The sequence below is a fragment of the Dendropsophus ebraccatus genome, chromosome 4 (genome assembly GCF_027789765.1).
Source record: "Dendropsophus ebraccatus isolate aDenEbr1 chromosome 4, aDenEbr1.pat, whole genome shotgun sequence".
In the NCBI taxonomy this organism is placed as follows: Eukaryota; Metazoa; Chordata; class Amphibia; order Anura; family Hylidae; genus Dendropsophus; species Dendropsophus ebraccatus.
The window spans coordinates 120,260,911-120,274,001 of record NC_091457.1 but is presented as its reverse complement, the minus strand read 5'-3'; the positions used below and the strand labels follow the sequence as shown (position 1 = coordinate 120,274,001).

Genomic DNA, 13,091 nt, shown 5'->3' with positions numbered 1-13,091 from the left:
CAGTATACAGCTCTGCAGTCGGTGCAGGGGAGGAGGGGCTGCAGGCTGCTGACTGGGAGCAGAGACTTCACTCACTGGGGGCCTCAAGGATAAAAAGTAAGTGTGTGTGAGTGTGTATCTGAGCACTGTATCACTGGGGGCCTCAAGGATAAAAAGTGTGTGTGAGAGTGTGTGTGTGTGGAATAGAGTGTGTGTGTAAGAAAGTGTGTGTGAGTGTGTGTGTGTTTGAGCCTCTGATCATATATCTGTGCAATCTGCATGTGTGTGCTTCTGGATGAATGTGTGTGTGTGTGCTAGTAGAGGTATATATGTCATCTGCATGTGTTTGTATCTGGGTAATCTGCATGTGTGTGTCTGCATCTATGCTATGTGTCTGTGTAGAGGTATATATGGAATCTGCATGTGTGTGTCTGCATCTATGCTATGTGTCTGTGTAGAGGTATATATAGAATCTGCATGTGTGTATTTGCATCTATGCTATGTGTCTGTGTAGAGGTATATATGGAATCTGCATGTGTGTGTCTGCATCTATGCTATGTGTCTGTGTAGAGGTATATATGGAATCTGCATGTGTGTGTCTGCATCTATGCTATGTGTCTGTGTAGAGGTATATATAGAATCTGCATGTGTTTGTATCTGTGTAATTTCTCTATGTTGGTATATTTGTACATCTTGTAATGTGCCTATATGTGTGTATACATGTATTGTGGATCTATATGTATCTGTGTGAGTGTGTGTGCATACATGTGTGTATCTGCCTATTTGTACAGTATGGGTTTGTGCATCTATTGTCTATATACAGTATATTAAAGGAGAAGTCAGGCAAAACATTATTGTGATTATGATGGGTCAGTACTATTTGTGGAAAAAAAAACATGACATTTTTCAGCCACTCTTTTATAAAACAATAGTTATTTTTAAGGCTGAAAACATGACTTAATTGACTCGTAATTTAACACATATTATGGGCTTTAAATAGCCAAACGTATGTCCTGATTTTTTGGATTAATGTCTTTGGTAAGGTGGGGGCCCAGACAAGTTGGCAGTATGGGGCCCTGGAATTCCTGATGGCGGCCCTGCCTCTATATATCAGGCAAGGGTAACCATACCCTCTTTTACTAGAGGAATGTGCTCCTCATACATTGAGGGCAGTAGCTTTCCACTAAGAGAAGCATTCTGCAACAAATACTGACTCAGCACCCCTCTAAACCCCTCCAGAGCTCAGTAGGAAACCCATCCAGGCCAGGTGCCTTATTTTTAGGCAGAACATTTCCTGTTTGGTGACGGCAGCATCCATAGAAAGCTGTTTCCCGGCCTAACAAAAAAATCCCATTGTGGGAAAATTGGCTCAGAAATTCATAATATTGTCTAAATATATCAGCTGCTTGTGTGTCTATTGACATAAATTGCCCTAAATAATTCTACAATAAGCGGAGATTTGTGACCAAGACTGATTTTTACTGTGTGCCAAAGATATGTCAGTCCTACCTTGTTCTAACTATACTTGAAAAGCCCATGTGGGTAAGTAGTCACCTCAATGGCACATCTGCCTTCAGCCACTGCCTATAGTACGATTCAGTACTATCTTCTCTGGGCTTGTGGGTGGAGTTTTTTATGCTCCATTATTGACTTGAAGAAGAATCCCCCCACCCTGCAGCAGGCTGGCATATATACTTACCACGATCAGTATCCCGTGGCATAGCTTCATTCTGGTCCTACAGTGCCATTCAAATCCCGCAGGTGCCCACATGACCTCTTCGCCAGCTGGCCCACATCTAAGGAGGCTGGAGGTCAGGGTCTCCAATGCATCTCAATGACAGCACTCTCATAGAGATGCATTGGAGACCCTGACTTCCAGCCTTCAAAAGCGTTGTATAAAGAAGAGGGTCAGAAGAATCGTGAGGTCACTAACAGTGTGATCCGAGTGGATCCGTAGGACTGGAATGATGCAACGCGGCAGGACACCGGTAAGTATATCAATGCCAAGCCTGCAGCGGAGAAGAAAAAAAAGAAAAAGAAAAAAACTAAAATGCTTCTTTTACATATTAATCTCTTAGGTTCCCACCACATATGTGAAGCCTACATTATTATAAAAAAAAAAAAATCCTTCAATCATCCTCCTCGCTAAGTAGATTTGGATGCATTTGGATCTATAGTATATTGAATCCAAATGGATTCAAAACAAAGTGACACAACCAACTTCAATGGTCAGAACATTCTTTATCTTCGTACTCAACACAATTTATAGTTACAGCACTTCTATGGACTAGATCAATCCTGAAAAACAACCCATGAGATTTCGAGCAACAGGAGTATTGAATTCTATCCGGGAATTTCAGTCTCCATATATCAAACAGGCTGTTACATCGTAACCGATATGCCAGGATCCATCTCTTGGGTCTTTCTAAATGCACAGAATTAAGTCAATCAAGTCTTGGATCAATGACCATACTGAAATACCCGATAAGAGAACACAGGCTTGTGGGAACTCATAAAAAAAATTCCATAAAGAGAAGCAGTGCCTGTACTTTACATGGAGGAGGAATAAAAATACCTGCGACAAATGGATTCTCCCCAATCAAAGAGCCAAAAAAATATATAATAAACCCTCCTAGTGTACAGCTTACCTTCATGAAACTCGCACAAGAATTTTGGTAAATTCAAACACGCAAAAAAAAAAAAAAAAAACCTATGTCCGTGTATAGTGCTGTGTCAATAAGAGCTTCTGAGTGTTACTACATGGAAGAGAGGTGACATGTCACTTCTTTTTTATGTAGTTTGCTGTGTCCTATTTAGGTCAATGGGAGCAGGAATTTTGACAGCCTCATTAACATATCCTTATGCAAGTTAGTTGTTGCTTTTGGTTAGGTTATGGAGATGCAAAGAGTAGAGATGAGTGAACCTCAAGAACACTCAAGCTCGTCCAAATCCAAGTGTGCGGCATTTAATTAGCAGTGGCTGAAGAAGTTGGATGCCGCCCTAAGGCTGCCTGGAAAACATGGATACGCCGCATGCTCAAGGTCGACTCATCTCTAGCAAAGAAATATTGTCTACTTAGATGAAGCCTAGAACAATAAGTAAGGGTTCTTTTACATGTGGCGATTTCTCGGCCACGGCCGTCGCAAGCTATCGCCGATCAGAGTTCAGCGCTTGTTTGCAGTGATTTTACATGGCACTAGAAATTGTTTGGTCTCACAAACAATCCATGGAGCCACTGAAACTGATAGCATGGATATACATATATGCATGCTGTCAATTTGCCACACAATAGTTGCTTACTTACCTAGCGTGCTGCTGCTTATGATCCGACACCTTTTTCTCCAGCTCTCCTGTTCAGCCAGTCTTCAGGTGTCAAGCTGTCAATCATTCTGGAGGAGGCGAGGTTTGAAGACAGCAGCTGGACAGGAGAGCCCATGAAGAGGATACAGGATCACAGCAGTAGCGAACTAGATAAGTATTTACTGCTGTGTCATCTGCAAACTGAGAGCACAGATAGATGTATATCCGTGCTGTCACTTTCCCTTTTGCCATCGGCCCCACATCCCATGTTTTCGCAGGAAGACGTGCCGATTCCAAGAAATTTTGAAGCCCGCTCTAAATGAATGATCAGCCGGGGGTTGCACAATGAAATTCAAAACTTAATGCAGAATTTGTGCACGCATTAAGCAGCATTTTTTTCTGCTAGAGAAAAAAATAAATGGTGTGCACATATCCTGAATTACGACCATTCATAATACATATGAAAACAAAACAAAAAAAAAGACAACAGGTACACCCCTTCCCTCCCCCCCCCCCCCCCAAAAAAAAACACACTTTACTACAAGGCTAAGCTACTTAGCTGCACCCAAAGAGTCCTGTATGATATGTCAAGGGGAGAGTGAAAGGATATGGAGCACGTTCAGGCCTCAAGTCTGATTCATATACAGCAGTGGGGCGAGCTGTTTACTACTACTAACTCCAGTCCCAGCTATTTAACTACTTATATGCTGCATTAGGGGTGAGGAAGAAGTGATAGTGCCCCCAACAGCTGTCTCGGTACCATTTGTATTGTCCATACGCTATAAAGCTGGGTTCACACTATGTATATTTGAGGCTGTATTTGTGAGGCTGTATAGCAACCAAAACCAGGAGTGGATTGAAAACACAGAAAGGCTCTGTTCACATAATGTTGTAATTGAGTGGATGGCCGCCATTTAATGGCAAATATTTGCTGTTATTTTAAAACAACGGCTGTGGTATTGAAATAATGGCCGTTATTTACTGTTATATGGCGGCCATCCACTCAATTTCAACATTGTGTGAACAGATCCTTTCTGTGTTTTCAATCCACTCCTGGTTTTGGTTGCTATGAGGACCTGACATGAGGACCAAATACAGCCTCAAATATACATAGTGTGAACCCAGCCTAAAGCTGTAAATGACTGAATATAGAACTCTAGATGTGACTGGTCCCTTGTCCCATTTAGTTTGGGGGTCACCCACACCCAAGAGACTCCACATTTTAATGTTTTGTTAAAAGAAAACCAAACAGAAATCATTCAAATTCCCAGAACTTTATCTGATTCCAATTTGTCTCAGTGGAGCCATCATCTGTCTAAATGCGTCCCTTAAGCGATGTCAGTTCTAGGAACCATCATGGCTGCCAGCCAAAACCAGCATCAACAGGCCAATAGGAAACCCAAGTGTCATCCAAATCTGAAATAAGAGCTTCCCATTAGATGACCCTTGAGGTGATGTTTTATAGCTTCATCCGGCTGATGGGAATATTATAATAAAGCAGTTAGCAAAAATCTCAAGTAGAAGCGTCATGCCTACCATCCTAAATATTTACTTTACCTGAAAGCAGATTTAGCAATTCTCACAATCAATGCCCGCTAAAGCGAGACGCCAAAAACTGCCATCGATTTCTGCTCCTGGTACTTGTGCGTACATTCATTCCAGCTGTCTGACTGTGATTTATATTGCTGAAGTCTAATTACAAGAATCTCTTCTGATTTTATAAAAAGGAATTAAGGTCACTTTCTGGTAATGCCAGTATAGGTAAGCCACGTGACCATGGCAAATGTGTACAGGCAACTGCAGTCACTTTCTCCTACAGGTAAAAAACAAATTACAGCACACCAAGGATTTTCCTTATTTAACCCCTGATCAGGATAAGCTAAGCCGACACAAGAAGAGAGCGGAGCTTTAAAATAATAAATAACAACATTTCAAGGAGTTTTCCTAACAAGATATGGTACATCAACTTGAATATCCCATCACTAGGATACCACTGGGCCCCCTCACAGATTGCCAAAAAGAGGTGGCTGTGAAGCTCCTCTAGCCACTGTGCAGGCACTACACCTCAGATTAGTGGGGGTCCTCATGCTCAGATCCCTGCCTACCAAAAAGTGTCTTAACACATACCAAGATTGCAGGGGGCTCTTGCGATCACCTTGAGAAAGCAGCTTCTGTGAATCAAGATCACAATGGCCTCCGATCTCACCTTCCTGTATAAAGTCTTCTTTAAACCTGTAAAAAAAAAAAAAAAATTATACTCATTGTAATTTTCTCTTCCCTGAATTCAGATGGCAGCACCAGTAGCAGGCTGTAATTTGTTTCCTACTTAAATCAGAAAACCCCTTTAAGGGCTGTATAATTTAGAGGGGCATATGGGGAGGGGGAGTAAAATGTGTTATCCAGGCTTATAAAAAAACATGGCTGCTAACTTTAAGAAGCAGCACCACTCTTGTCCTCAGTTTGGGTGTTGCGGCTCGCTGAAGAGAATGAAGCTGAAATGTAATACCACACACAACTTGGAGACCGGTAGCGCTGTCTTTTCAAGAAAGTAGCCGTGTTCTTCTAACGTGGGATAACCCCTTTAAGCTGTTGCCTATAATTTACCTTAAAAAGTGGCTATATACTTACAAAAGTTATTGGCTGTATATTAATGCCAGCAACAGTTTTCCGGATCCCCTTGTGCATATAAACATTCGGCACAGCCGAACATTTTTGTGTCCGTTGGGAAGGGGTAAGCTTCTGCCAGACGGTGGCTTATGTTTTAAAGAACAGGGTCTAACAAATTCAACATGCCTGTCCCTCTCTCGATACACATCATCTGTTTTGGGGAGAGTCAGGAGGCCCTCCCACGCTTTAGACAATCGGCAGGTTTGGCCGACTGTCTAAAGACTTAAATACCCAAGGTACACGGCCAACTCGCACTTCATATTGGGTTTTCATCAATGACTATGTTTACAATTTGTCTCTGTTTGGAGCCTTCATTGCAGCTGACATTCACACTGACAATAGGGCCAGACAGATGCCAGTAACTGTAATAGGGTCCTTTAGGTTTTTCACTTAAGTTCATGATTTTGTGAAAGTTTGTGAGTGTAATGGGACAAAAAAAATACTACAGACCTGTCTTGTGATCGTCTAGGATTTCTTAAGTCCAAATAAAGGTTGGTGGCTTTGCAGTGCTGGAGGTGGCTGGAACAGACCAACAGAGAGTCACCCTGTAAGAAAGAGACATGTCAGACAATCTGCATTATGAGTTAGAAATCAGCAATGAGACTACAGACCTGCTCACGTGGACGACAGATCACTTGTGCTTCAGCCAGTCGCTCCATAACATAACCAAAGTCTGCCTGTCTCCAAAATACTTCTTGAGCGCCCTCCAAGTTCTTTGCCCTAGTGGAATAAGATCACATTAATCATGAGATAAATTGTGAAGTAAGTATGTGTGTTACTTGTTATATATCATTATAATGTGCTCAGATATCTGCAAATACATCTCTACTCTACACTGGAATCTTGGGAATGTCCCAATTTTTTTAATGAAGCTGCCTAAACAGACTGAGGGATGGGGAGTGCACTTCTTCCACCTCAAGCCCCTCATCAGCGGGGGTCTCAGAAGTCTCCCCACCAATCAAAACTTTTGACACATGAAAAGATTTTTTTATGACAGGTACTCTTTAAAAGGGTTATCCGATTAGGTAAAATACATTTTGAATCTTACCCTCTCCTGGAGACTAACAATTTATTCCTTACATGTCATTACCTAATCTGTCTCCTCCCGTAGTTCTGAGCCTGCTGCTTTTGCTGAAGACAAAGGGAACCATAGGTAAGCTGTTCTCTCCATCTCCCCCTTCTCTCTCCTCCCTTTCAAGATAGCTCATGTAAGCAGCTTACTGACCGTCTGTTTCTGCACTCTGTGAGGCTTCACAGAATGCAGAATCAGGCGGCCAGAAACACTGTTTACATGAGCCTTCTCGGAAGGGGGAGGGGAGACAGAGAGCAGCGCACAGTTTTCTGTGCCTTAAGCAAAAACAGCAGGCTCAGAATTGGGGTAAGGAGACACATAAGGTAATGACATATTTAGAATCAATTGTAAGTCTCCAGGAAGGGGGACGATTAAGAATGTATTTTACCTAACTGGATAACCCCTTTAGGCCAAGTCTCTTTCTGCATCTTTCTCTCTTCTGCCACACTCTCTACTCCCCCCCCCCCACACACACTACATAGACATCTATGAGTAGCTGTAACCCAACCCCTTGCTGAGCTGATCAGTCTCCAGATTTTACATTTGATTACACGTGGCTGAAGAAGTTGGATGCAGCCCTAAGACTGCCAGGAAAACATGGATACAGCCATAGGCCATATCTATGTTTTCCCAGACTCCTTAGGGCTGCATCTAACTTCTTCAGCCACGGGTAATCAAATGCCAAACGACTGGCCTCCAGCATGCTCCAGTTCCGCTAATCTCCATTTACAGAGTGAACAATTTGTGTGAGGAAAAGGAAAGGAGTCTGATAGGTAGAGAAAAAGGCCATTTCTGATATGATATATTACAAAGTTTCTTATATTCGTTTGCACTATTGGTTTACCTAAAACTTGTTCAAACAACAGTGACCAGATGGGCATTACTGTCCCCATGACCGTTATACCTATGGACAAAATCCAGCCTAAACTGTACTTTATTGCTGACTATATCCATGTAAAACTAGGAACAAGATGAATTGTCCTTTAAGAATACAGAGAAGGAACAATGGTTTAATAGCAAATAAGGACATACCAACCAGAGTCCACCTTGTCACAGTCCGGATAACTAAACCTATGCTCTTTTCTGCACGACTTCTCATAACCCCAGCAGGAATCTAGTTGTGTCAGGTGTTTCTATAAAGGTACACAAACCATCATTAAATAGATAGCTACATACTCATATATACATACATACGTACAAACACACACGGATCAGACATAGCATTCAAGCCACTATCAGATGAAGTCACTACCTGGATAATCCGCCAGCAAATTTTTGAATAGAAAATTGAATAATTTAAAAAACAAGAAACAGAGGTAACATTGTTGACTTTGCCTCCAAATTCCACAGATCTCACTTACAGAAAGAGCTAGAAATACAAGCCTGATGAATGGAGGACAGCACCATGCAATTTTCAGGGTTTAAAGGAGAAGTCCGGCAAAAATGTTTACTAAAGTATTGTATTGTCCCCCAAAATACAAATCACCAATATACAAGTGCTTTTTTACCTGCACTTACTACTGCATCAAGGCTTCACTTCCTGGATAACATGGTGATGTCACGACCCGACTCCCAGAGCTGTGCAGGCTGTGGCTGCTGGAGAGGATGATGGCGGATACTAAGGGACACAGGGCACTGGAGGGACACTCAGCATCCCTCTGCCATCATCCTCTCCAGCAGCCACAGCCTGCACAGCTCTGGAATCGGGTCGTGACATCACCATTTTATCCAGGAAGTGAAGCCTTGATGCAGTAGTAAGAGCAGGGAAAAAGCATTTTATAAGCATTTCCTGTAATAAGTGTATATTGGTGATTTGTATAACTTTTGAGGGGCAATACAGTACTTTAATAAAAATTTTCCCCGGGCTTTTCCTTTAAAGAATCTGTGGCCAACATTGTGGCACATATCACAGGAAACCTCCGGAGGTTTTGAAGAGTCCAGGTCTCAATTGGTTAGAGCTGTTTTAGTGCCACAAACTAAACCTACACCATATTAGATATGCTATAGCGGTTAGGTGTGTGTGTGCATGTATACACTGTATAGATTCCTGCTACACTGCCATTAGAAGATGCTAGTGATAGGGAACAATGGCAAATATGAACATAAGAAAACAGAAATTGTAACACATTGTAACAACTACTAAACAGTGCATGAACCTGCTCTGCTGGAAAATCACAGAGAGATCTGGAAGTGTCCCTCCTTGTCTACACATTACCTTTTGTAAATGTTTTTACAGAAAACATTAAATACAAAAGACTTTGCATATATTTGACACTTATGTCCCCCTTCAGCTCTATAACCATGGAGGCACGGATTGCTAAAGGTGCATGTATACTGCTACAAGCAGAAGGGATAAGGGGCAACTATCGCACTTTGCACCAATGATCTCCAGGGCATAAAGGTTTATGTGGGAAAGGGCCCTTTTACCCAAGCAAATAAATGCCGATCAGCAAGATCAGTACTTGGCTTCAGAACCTTCTTAAGGCTTGATAAATCGTACAGCCATTTAAATGTATTTTTATCAGCCATACCTCTGCTGTTTAGGGTCCGTTTACACAGAAAGATTATCTGACAGATTATCTGCCAAAGATTTGATACACTAACATCACCAGATTCTGGTGACAATTATCAAATGTCTATGGTCCGCTTAAAGAAAGTGTTTGATGAATCCTTTAAAGGGAATCTGTCAGCTCCTATGGAGGGGAATGGTGAAAGGCTTTGTGCCGCACTTTGCACGGCCTCACAGCCTCCTGGAGACAGCATCTGTAGCTTCCTGGGTCAGTGTAGTGCGCGCACGCTCCCGCAGCGATTCACGCATGCGCCGTAGTGTGTCAGAGCGGCGCAGGCGCACTGAGGGCCAAAGCCTATGCCCTCAATGGCTTCGCTCAGTGCCGCTCCAACGCACTAAAGCGAATGCGCGAATCGCCGCGGGACTCAGGAAGCTACAGATGCCTTCGCCAGGAGGCCGGGTGAGCGCAATGAATATTCAATACAAACTGGGAGGGGGAGTGATGAGGCAGGCCAAAGTGCGGCACAAAGCTATTACCACTCCCCCTCCATAGGAGCTGACAGATTCCCTTTAATGGCACAGCCAGTGGATTTGGAAAGATTGCTTCATGCTCCAAAAGCAGCGGTGTATCCCAATTGCTTCAACAGCAGCAATATCCCATGCATACCTATTATTATTTATTATTATTATTAATAATAATAATAATAATACCAACAACAGTAGAAGCAGTAAAATTTAAACCCTTTAAGCTCAGGTTTTGCAGACCTCACCCTAAAAGGACAGCGGAAGTCCTGACTGCACAATCTGGCCACATCCTGGTTATTGTGCAGGAAGTAGGGCAAGTGCCCAGCTGGTAGATTGATCTTCTGAAAGTCATAAGGAAGGGAAGCGGTGTTCCTCTCTGCAGAGACAATCGAGCTATGAGCAGCAAGGTTTAGTATGTGTAGTACTAATACGAAGACTGGGTAGACCATGACAATGCTCAGCTTCTGGAAAGAAAACTGTAAGGAAAAAAAATCACACAGAAATAATCATTGGGAAAGCAGAATTCACTAATAGAATACAAGGCTTCTCTATAAAAAAAAAAGAAAAAGAAAAATTGATCACTAGGGATCCTGCTGCAGAGACCCCCGCCCCCTAGTATTTAGCCAGATTTTGTGTGGGGAAAATGGGAGCAAGTGTTTAATTTCCTAATTTTTCACAGGAAAAATGAGGCATCAAGTGGTTTTTACTGAAATCGATTAGTTGTCTGTGTAATGCATGAATGTGCTAGGTCCTCCAGAGAGACGCTCTTTACCTACTTTGTACTCATTAGTGGTCCGGAGTGAAGCACTGTACTCATTGGTGGTCCCAGTCTACATCTGCCATCATGGTTCTCATTTAACCATGAGATCACTTCGACAGTTAAAGGGAATCTGTCACCAGGGACGCGGGCACAGAGCCCGCCCGACCCCCCGATGCAGCCCCTGGATATCAGCGCGCCGTGCACGCGCGCCGCTGAGCCGTCATTCTCTATGGGCATCGGACTCACGGCTTTGGGCGCTGATATCTTCGTCCCGGGACTGGCTCCAGGAATGGGACTCGTCGTAAAGGGTAAGTATCCGGGGGCTGCATCGGAGGGGTCGGACGGGCTCTATGCCCGCATCCCCGATGACAGGTTCCCTTTAAGGCATTGGATCCACTCACTGAATGTTCATTATTATGATGGACTTAACAGCGCCATCTGCTGTGACTTTGGAAACTGCAAAGAAAGGGGACAAGCCTAGCAACTGACTATGTTAGGTCCAGTGAATACCTGAACCTCCTGGGGGCACTGCTGTAAAGAGGTGTAATTAGTTATAATTTAGTTTAAAGGGGTTGTCCAGTGAAAATCTTTCTCTTTCAAATCAACTGATATCAGAAAGTTATAGATTTGTAATTTACTTCTGTTAATAAATCTCAAGTCTTCCCATACTTATTAGCTGCTGTATGTTCTGCAGGAAATGTTTTATTTTCAGTCTGACACTGCTCTTTGCTGACATCTCTGGCCAAGACTGGAACTCTGTCTGGGTTTTCTATAAATCTCCATAGAAAACCTCTTCTTCTCTGGACAGTTCCTGTCTTGGCCAGAGATGTCTGCAGAGAGCACTGTGACAGACTGGGGGAAAAAAAACATATTCTGCAGGACATACAGTAGCTGATAAGTATAGGTAGACTTAAGATTTTTTAATAGAAGTAAATTACAAATCTATATAACTTTCCAGCACCCGTTAATTTTGAAGAAAAATATTTTGCTGGACAGCCCCTTTAATATTATAATATGCCTGTGCCACCTAGCTGTCACATCACTAGTGGTATATCCGCCACTTGTTGGAACTTGTCTATACCTCACTACTAAGTAATGCACTTTTTAAAATGGAAATATATAAGTCATATCAATAGATAAGTCAAAATTCGAATGCTGCACAATCTGCTGGGACTTGTAGTCCCAGCACCAGATGCACAAGTGAAGGAAGGTTCTGCAGGGAGCTGTGACAGCTGGTGCAACAATAGAGTGGACCAGTTGCCAATAGCAACCAATCAGGTGGACGCTATCATTTTTCAAAGTGAGGCTAACAGATGAGGCGAGGATTCTGATTGGCTGCTCTGCCCCCTCCCACTTCACCTCTTCTATAGAAGCCTGCCACCTGTGCCCCTGCGGTCACACTACGACCCCCATCATACACTGGGAGCAGAAAGGCGCTGTAGTATACACCCAGGCTGGGATATCAGTGCTGGCGGAGGTGTCCTGGCTCTGCCCCCCTCACCCGTTATTCTGTTACCCGGGTCCAGCTGCTCGGTGTCCGGCCGCATCACCCTGCAGGCTCCGGCTGGCTGTGGAGTGAGGGGAGGGCCGGCTCGGGTCTCCGCCGGAAGCCTGGGGCGGTGCCGGGGAGGATGGTGGGCGCTTATTGGGGGATACGGAGCGGCCCCGCCCTGTGTGCGGTGACGGTGCCCTCATTATACGGGCAGAGGAGGCGGGGGGCACCGGGCACACGGACACCAGGCGGGACAAGCTGGACGCAGATGGCGCATAATGTGTGCAGTGTAATGGAGCTGCTGTACAGCGCCCCCTGCCGGCCCTCAGCGCAGTGCACCCCAACCTGGGACTCCACAGCACTACAACTCCCATCATGTCCTGGCAGCGAGGTACTACAGAACTACAACTCCCATCATGTCCTGACAGCGAGGTACTACAGAACTACAACTCCCATCATGTCCTGACAGCAAGGCTCTACAACACTACAACTCCCATCATGTCCTGACAGCGAGGTACTACAGAACTACAACTCCCATCATGTCCTGACAACGAGGCTCTACAACACTACAACTCCCATCATGTCCTGACAGCGAGGTTCTACAGAACTACAACTCCCATCATGTCCTGACAACGAGGTTCTACAGCACTACATCCCCAGCTGTCACAGCACTACAACTCCCATCATGTCCTGACAGCGAGGTACTACAGAACTACAACTCCCATCGTGTCCTGACAGCGAGGTTCTACAGCACTACATCCCCAGCTGTCACAGCACTACAACTCCC

At 43.9% G+C, this 13,091-nt stretch overlaps 1 protein-coding gene across 3 annotated transcripts in view; it reads right to left on the bottom strand.

The window, feature by feature from the left end:
- Positions 1–12,598, bottom strand: part of EOGT (EGF domain specific O-linked N-acetylglucosamine transferase) — a 31,487-nt gene extending 18,889 nt beyond the window's left edge. Inside the window, exons 1-6 of one of the 3 annotated variants that reach the window (XM_069968780.1) lie at positions 12,314–12,598; positions 10,298–10,528; positions 8,051–8,151; positions 6,558–6,666; positions 6,397–6,491; positions 5,407–5,511 (exon numbers count right to left, since the gene is read on the bottom strand). In XM_069968780.1, the coding sequence (XP_069824881.1) occupies positions 5,407–5,511; positions 6,397–6,491; positions 6,558–6,666; positions 8,051–8,151; positions 10,298–10,501 (614 nt within the window). In that variant the 5' untranslated portion in view covers positions 10,502–10,528; positions 12,314–12,598. Of the gene's footprint in view, positions 1–5,406; positions 5,512–6,396; positions 6,492–6,557; positions 6,667–8,050; positions 8,152–10,297; positions 10,529–10,828; positions 11,023–12,313 lie in introns of those variants that run through there. The other 2 variants (XM_069968781.1, XM_069968779.1) reach the window with 2 other exon arrangements.
- Between the last annotated feature and the right edge of the window lie 493 nt (positions 12,599–13,091).